This window comes from Pseudonaja textilis, chromosome 1 (genome assembly GCF_049901715.1).
Source record: "Pseudonaja textilis isolate UNSWEBS1 chromosome 1, rPseTex1.2, whole genome shotgun sequence".
NCBI lineage: Eukaryota > Metazoa > Chordata > Lepidosauria > Squamata > Elapidae > Pseudonaja > Pseudonaja textilis.
The window spans coordinates 72,781,501-72,789,641 of record NC_141990.1 but is presented as its reverse complement, the minus strand read 5'-3'; the positions used below and the strand labels follow the sequence as shown (position 1 = coordinate 72,789,641).

At 42.2% G+C, this 8,141-nt stretch overlaps 1 protein-coding gene across 1 annotated transcript; it reads left to right on the top strand.

Moving 5' to 3' along the window:
* The first annotated feature begins 3,047 nt into the window (after nt 1–3,047).
* Nucleotides 3,048–7,660, top strand: LOC148127674 (uncharacterized). The gene is made up of 3 exons (XM_087936112.1): nt 3,048–3,089; nt 3,262–3,571; nt 7,553–7,660. Exons 1-3 carry the CDS (start codon nt 3,048–3,050, stop codon nt 7,609–7,611), a joined length of 411 nt encoding a protein of 136 aa, XP_087792238.1. The 3' UTR covers nt 7,612–7,660.
* The last annotated feature ends 481 nt before the right edge of the window (nt 7,661–8,141 follow it).

The following is an 8,141-nucleotide window of genomic DNA, read 5'->3' as shown; positions in this document are numbered from 1 at the left end:
GGAGCGGATTTTACAGGGCCTCCCTGGTGTAGTACCCTACTTCGACGACATCTTGGTCTTGGCCAGGGACAGACCCCAACTCTTCCAGAGAGTGCGAGCAGTGTTAGAGAGGTTCAGACAGCATGGCCTCAAGTTAAAAAAAAGAAAAATGCGCCATTGCCACTAGACAGGTGGACTTTCTGGGTTATAAAATTGACGCCTCTGGCATTCACCCCCTGGAGTCCAAGGTCAGGCGATCCACGAAGCTCCCACACCGACCTCCAAAACGGAGCTACAAGCTTTCTTGGGGCTCCTAAACTTTTATGCATCCTTTTTGCCCCATAAAGCCTCAGTAGCCGAACCCCTACACAGATTACTAGACAAAAAGTCACCGTGGCACTGGGGGCACAAAGAAGACCAGGCGTTTAACGCCGTCAAATCACTACTTACGTCAGAGGCAGTGCTCATACAATTCGACCCCAACCTTCCTTTAGTACTGGCAGCAGACGCATCCCCTTTGGAATTGGGGCGGTCCTTAGTCACCGACTCGCCAATGGCGCCGAGGCCCCCATCGCCTTTTTCTCCAGGACGCTCTCGGCCACGGAGTGAAATTACAGCCAAATAGACAAGGAAGCCCTAGCAGCTGTTGCAGCCGTGAAAAAGTTTCACGAATTCCTTTTGGCCACTTCTTGAACTGGTCACCGACCATAAGCCCCTCCTGGGCCTACTGGCCGGCGACAAACAGACACCTCAAGTCCTCTCCCCTCGGATGACAAGATGGACACTTTTCCTAGCGGCCTACTCATACAAACTTATCCACCGCCCGGGCAAAACCCTATCCCACGCTGACGCGCTCAGTCGCTGCCCCTTACCCGCTCCGGCTGAAGACCCAGCTCCTGTCAATGCCATTTTTGAAATCACCCAGTTGGACCTGCCCATCACCGCCCTTGACATCACCGCCAAAACCAAGGCAGACCAAACGCTCGCCCAGGTGCTCGACTGGGTGAGGAGGGGGTGGCCGGGAGGCAATGTTGATAACAAATTCGCACCCTTTAAGACTCGCATGCAGGAGCTGTCCAGTTTGCAGGGTTGTCTTCTGTGGGGCACTCGAGTGGTCATTCCGACCTCGCTGCGCACTCCGAGTCCTGGAAGCGTTGCACGAGGGACACCCGGCATTGTGAGAATGAAGGCGTTGGCACGCAGCTACGTGTGGTGGCCGGGTCTAGACGAGGACATTGTCAATTGGGTAAGTTCCTGCAGCATTTGCCAGGAATCCCGTCCTGCTCCCCCATCGCCACCCCTACCAGATGGGAGAGCGCCAGCGCCCTTGGTCTAGAATCCATATCGATCTGGCCGGCCCGTGCATGGAAAGATGTTCCTAGTGGTCGTGGACGCTTATTCCAAGTGGATAGGCGTGGCGCAGCTATCCACGACCACCACACTAGCAATCACCAACGTGTTAACGCGCCTGTTCGTTACCCATGGACTACCCGACTCCTTGGTCTCCGATAATGGCCCACAGTTCGCATCAGTAGAATTCAGCCGTTTTGCAGCCAACCTAGGCATTCGCCACATTTTCACAGCCCCATTTCACCCTGCGAGTAATGGGTTGGCTGAAAGGGCCATCAGGACCACCAAAGAGGCCCTCGCTAGGTTTGGCAGAGATGACTGGCACCACAAACTCTCACGGTTCCTGATGAGCCAGCACTCAACCCCCTGTACAGTCACCAATAAGTCCCCAGCGGAACTTCTGATGGGCCAGCGCCTGAGGACTGTATTAGATAGACTGCACCCACAATACTGCCCTGACTCTCCCCTCGCTTCCACTTCGGGGTTAGACATTTTATGTTACAGGAGCCGATATTCGCAAGGAATTTCGCTGGGGACCCACTTTGGATTCCGGGCGAGGTCATCGCCGTCACCGGGCCGAGATCGTATAGAGTAAGGCTGGAGGATGGTCGCGTCTGGAGGAGACACATAGACCAACTCAGAAGGCGCCTCAGCAACCTCGCAAACAAGAATCCAGAGTCTCCAGTCGAAGGGGAACCGTCTCATCCGCCACCCAGCCACACCGCACCCAGTGACCAGTCTGCGCCAGCGGTCGTTCTGGTCAGCCCAAACTCGGACGACAGTGCCCAGAGAGTTGACCAACCGGATCCAACCCTCGAGAGCTTGACCCCAGAAACCAACCCGGTGGTTTCCGAGGATGCCCAGTCCAGAGAGAGTGTTGGCGACACTATGCCAGCTCAACCGTCACAGAATGATACCGAACAGTCAGACAATGTTCCCGAGTTGCGCCGCTCCGGGCGCCAACACAAACCCCCCATCTACCTCAAGGACTATGCGTGTTCGCATCTGGGGGGAAGGGGTGTTATGTCCTGAGGACTCAAGGAGTTCTCACTCAGGTCCACTCACTTTGTGTGGGCGTTATTCCCCCATTCCCCATTGGTTGGTTCTCCCCAGCAGCCAGCTATAAAAGCAGGCTGCGGGGTCCAACTGGCTGCTGATTGCTGTGAGCCAGTTCCAGGCTTGGCAAGCACGGTCAGCCCTTTATTTGTAAAATAAAGTACTGTTGCACTCATGCTCTGGTTCAGCCTCTCATTGCTCAAACTTAACAGTTATGCAAGGAAATCAAACAATATGGAAATCTGGAATTGGCAAGCATAAAGTTATGCATGTTTCTTCTGTATTAACTTGCATGGAATTCTAGGGCTTTTATTCTCTGGTAAATATGTTTAAATTGTGGCTGCAACAGCTGAGGTTGCTGAAGTGAGTTGTAGTGAACTGTTCTGAGAAACTGGGGGATGTGGGGAAGAGAGAGAATCTAGAGCTATTGAGCTTCTATTTTTCACTATTTACACAATTCACTTTCCTTTTGGATGCATATGGTATATTAGATTCAGTCTCCCTTGGAACTTTCCAAGTGTTAAAAAAAAAAGCTAGTTTAGTAATTGCCACTTATGTCCTCTAGAGGGCTCAAACATTGTTCTTTATAATAAAAAATATAGCTGCAAAAGTAGAAGGTGTTTGTATCAGAAGAGATTCATACTGATATTTAAAAGAGAGACATGGGATACAGTATGGATCTTGGAAGAAAAAACGGGGAACATGTATCTTATTTTGAATCATTTGCCCAAGTCCTATATGCCAGGGTTCTTGCCCTTGTTTTGCTCATGGATAGCTGAATTGGAATACCAACAACTGGAAAAGAAGATAATTGAGGGGAGGAGAGGGGAAGGGCACACTGTTTAACTTACTTGATATCTGTGACAAACCTTACAGGAAGTAAAAGAAGAGGGGGAGAAGGAGAAGGAGAAGGAGAAGGAGAAGGAGAAGGAGAAGGAGAAGGAGAAGGAGAAGGAGAAGGAGAAGGAGAAGAAGAAGAAGAAGAAGAAGAAGAAGAAGAAGAAGAAGAAGAAGAAGAAGAAGAAGAAGAAGAAGAAGAAGAAGAAGAAGAAGAAGAAGAAGAAGAAGAAGAAGAAGAAGAAGAAGAAGAAGAAGAAGAAGAAGAAGAAGAAGAAGAAGAAGAAGAAGAAGAAGAAGAAGAAGAAGAAGAAGAAGAACCACTACTATTTCTACTTCTACTACTTAGGTATACATGTAATTACTTTTTCCAGTATTCCTTTCAACTGCATTTTTTTCTTCAATGAATCTTTATTTTTCAAGAACATATGCTAGCAATAATATAGAATCAACTGCAATATACTTTTCAACTTTCACTAATGAAAGCTAGGTCAAATCAAATGATTTACAGACTAAAGTGACCATAGATTTGAGTGGACTGAATTGAAGCTGGTTGCTGGAATCAGGAAGTGGATTAAACAATTTAAATCTAGGCTGCTGAGTCTGTCCACAGACAAGGGAAAAAGAAGAAGCCATTTGCAAGGTCACAATAGACCAAGATGTGAATGACTACTGTGTAAGAACAGTTCAAAACAAAAAACTAAAACAAGACACTTAAAAACATAACAATGTTTGATTTTAAGGCAAATGAAGGCTGCGTGGAGGTATGAAGACAAAAAGGAAGAGCCTTCCTTCTTATTTATTGTATCTAATTATCAAATTTTTCTATCACCCATCACACTTCTGAGCCTCATTTATCTTTTTTGATCACCCCCATCCCTAGTTGTTGTTAGCTGGAAAAATGTATTTTATAATCTGCACTTTTTCTTAAATAATATCATATAAAGACTGTAGCCATCTAAAAATATGGCATGGCTCCTAAGTGGTACTGTGGCTCATGCTGAGCACCATTGCTGTACACAAAATTAGTATGCAAAGTTATGGGTGATGGGCCTTTGGGATATATTTGGAGAAGTCTTCACTGAATAAGAAAAGGATTTATTGCAATGTGAGCTCCCAAATTGGGAGTGTCATGGGAGTTTTAGTTCTGTCAAAATGACTGGAGTAAAACATTTGGACTTAAGGTAGTGTTTGCCTCAATAGGACAGTCTTGCTGGTTTATGTCATTTTTGCTGTGTTCATGATTAAGAGTCTTGTCTCCTATTTATACAACAATGCACCGCTTAAAAACAGCAGCAGCAGTACAAAAATCGTATGTTTGTAACTTAATCTTGGGCTGCCCATTTAAAAAGAAGAAATCTCTTTTGGGGCTACAGTTCAAGGTTATATGTAGAAGAATTCCGTTTCTAGGTCAGGCTAAGAAACACACACAAACACTCACAGAACAGGAATCTTAAGAGTATGATGACTATTAATACCAGTATTCTGGATAAATAAATCCATAGTCTGACTCAGTATAAGCTGGGTTTTTTTTTTAAATAAAAATGTGTAACCTTATGTGTAGTATGTGATGGACATCATGTATTACGTATATATGTAACCACTCTGATAGGTTAGAAATTGTAGCCACACATTGAAAATATTCCTGAAAGCACCAGATGGGATTACATGCTGTTCCTCCTCTCAGGATCAATGCACAAGGCAAATAAATGCAGATAGTCCTTGATTTATGACCACAATTGAGCCCAAAATGTATGTTGTTAAGTGAGAAAGTGAGTTTTGCCCCATTTTACAACTTTTCTTTTCACATTTGTTACCTGAATCACTGCAGTTGTAACCAGATTGTTAAGTGAATCTGGCTTCTGCATTGATTTTGCCTGTCAGAAGGTTGCAAACGGTGATCACACGACCTTAGGACACTACAACCGTCCTAAGTGTAAGTTAGTTGTCAAGCTTCTGAATACAAATCATGTGACCATGGAGATACTGTAATGCCCATAAGTGTGAAAAATGGTCATCAGTCATTTTTTTCAGTGCCATTATAGCTTTCAATGGTCACTAAATTGATTGCTGTAAATTGAGGATTACCTATATTTCAATGTATTTTCCATTGACCAACATGCATGTATGCATGCATTTCTGCCTGCTGGCCTGCCTGCTTGCCTGCTATTGGACATTGGATGCAAATCTGAGGTACTGACATGCCAATCATAGAAAAGAGAGCACATCCTCTCATCTTGTCATTTCCAGAGTCACCTGAAGTCCTAATCTGAACTAACACCAGGCATTTGCAATATTTTAAAAATATTTTTTACATTTTTGTAATCAGTCCACCAGAGGATGCTAGTCATCCACATTTTAATAAATGCAATGGAACTTTTCCCATACATGGTTGTGTGTTGTAAATCTCCAGCTGAACACCAACACATCACATGCTTATGCAAATACTGAAGCAATTATGTGCTTATGACACCCACCCAGAGTGTCGTATTTTTAAAGATGATAAATGAATGGATAAATTTATACACAGCGCTAAAAGCTGCCTCTGCATAAGAGACACAAGGCAAATGACAGAATTTGAAAGAATTCAGTTTACTGGTATGTACATCTGTAATTCAGAAGGCAAAGTTGTGAAACAGCTGCACATCACACCCAGGGTGAGGGATTGATTAATTCTGCACTCAAGTGTGCCACTTCTGTGTCTATGTGTATAACAGGAAAAGGAAAATTGGATATCTATATTCTCTTACATTGTTTGGGAGCATGGGAATCCAAAGGAATATGAGTCTGTGTATGTAAGACAGAATGTGGCATGTCAACACCTCCAATTTTCATTCAGTGTCCAAGAGCAGGCAGGCAGGCAGGCAGGCAGGCAGGCATTCATGCATGTTGGCCAACGACCAATGAAAGAAGATGAGGAGATCCAGCCACAGAAGAATAACTTACTTAAGCAGCAATAAATAATGCATCATTGCACTGTCTGAACTCCAAGATTAAAACCTAAAACTAAAAGTTAAAATTATCCAAGAAATGAAGAAATGCCTACAGAATTAATTATAACCCAAGTCTAAAACTTGGTACTAACTCTATAGTGCAATACATTTACAAGTGGGGATGGAAAAGGGGGGATGCCTTTGAAAAAAAATAGAATAGAATAGAATAGAATAGAATAGAATAGAATAGAATAGAATAGAATAGAATAGAGTAGAATAGGGTAGGGTAGGGTAGGGTAGGGTAGGGTAGGGTAGAATAGAATAGAATAGAATAGAATAGAATAGAATAGAATAGAATAGAATAGAATAGAATAGAATACTTTATTGGCCAAGTGTGATTGGACACACAAGGAATTTGTCTTGGTGTAAATACTCTCAGTATACATAAAGAAAAGGTACATTCATTAAGAATCAAGAATCACAATGTACAACCCTTAATGATAGTCATAGGGTACAATCAACAATCAAATCATACTAGGAAACAGTCAATAATAAGTCTTTGACTTCTCGAAACTGCCTGGATAAGACTCTGCAGTTTTCTTGGCAAGATTTTAGAAATGGTTTCTCATTGTCTCTATCTCAGGGTTGAGAGAATGGCCCAAGGTTACTCAGCTGGCTTTGTGCCTAAGCCAGGACCAGAACTCATGGTCTACTATCTCTAGCTTGATGCCTTCACCAGTATATCAAACTGGTTCTTCTATCAACAACATAGAATATATTTAGATAATATAGAAATAAGGTGTGCAATCAAATCTAATTGTTAATAAGTAACTACAAAGAGTTTATTCATATGAGACCAATGATTAATTGAACAAATACAGAAATATTAAGTATAGGCATATTATTAAGAGACTGCAAGAATGAAAGGATAGGATTTCTATTGTGATGTCAACATGTCACTTTTCTTTTTTATCATGTTGAATAGCAATGCATGCCCAGGCCTGGGAAAAAATAATTATCATTTTAAATATTGCAGTTGTTCTATGCATATCAAAATGGCAGTTCAAAAGTAGTTTAGCCTCATTTGGAAGAGATAGGATTAGAATCCTTAGGATTATGTCAATGAAAGCATATCTAATCCACTGCAGAATTTAGCATTTTCTATGGGTGATTATGCTTTGGAAGCAGGATAAAGAAGTAGACAAAGGATTTTGCAAATTATAAAGTACATTCATTATATAGCCAATAAAAGCAGTTTGTCATTACACATCCAAAAATGGTAATGTTTATTTAAAACAGTTTATAATCTAATTACTTTGCTGAAAATATACAAACACACAAGTTTGTTTTCCCATTGCAAAATATGAGATTGCAACATTATAAATGTATTTTTACAGAACCAACTCCTGGCAGTGTGAGCAGAATTAGCCTGCAAAACGATAAACAGATTGATTGATTGTCCAATTTTGCTGACTTCCCTCTCCTGCACATCCCCAGCTGGTGAGAAAAATCATCTGCCAAGCATGGAGCTTCAGTAAGGATGGAAAGGTCTGCTTTGTCAGCTCTTGGCTGCTTTTCTGCATCCCTCCTCCTAAACAGGTAGTCCTTGACTTATGACAACAATTGAAATCAGAATTTCCATTGCTAAGCAAGAAGATTGGTTTTTTTAAAAGAAAATTATTAAACATTTTCCAACAATTCAAAATCTATCAATACTTTCAACCATGTTACAGCATCAAAATTCATATTCATATATTAGTTACTATGTTACTTTTGTATCTATTGTTTAACCAAGTGTCCCAGGCGTCCCAGACTAAATAATACTCTGAGTCACTTTTATCTTTTAACTCTAGTATCCATCTCTGCACAGTCCAAAATCTTTCTTATCACAGTCCCCTCATATGCTACATTATCCTGTTTCCAGTGCTGTGCATACACTATTCTGCCCGCTGTTGTTATGTGTAGGATTAAATGGAGGACTACATG

What these genes read in the sequence shown, in the direction of transcription:
- LOC148127674 (XM_087936112.1), top strand. Translation starts at nt 3,048, where the DNA reads ATGGGATACAGTATGGATCTTGGAAGAAAAAACGGGGAACAT. An exon ending in GAAGAAAAAACGGGGAACAT is followed by an intron (nt 3,090 to 3,261) that starts GTATCTTATTTT and finishes CAAACCTTACAG; the next exon opens with GAAGTAAAAGAAGAGGGGGA. An exon ending in TTTCTACTTCTACTACTTAG is followed by an intron (nt 3,572 to 7,552) that starts GTATACATGTAA and finishes GTATTTTTACAG; the next exon opens with AACCAACTCCTGGCAGTGTG.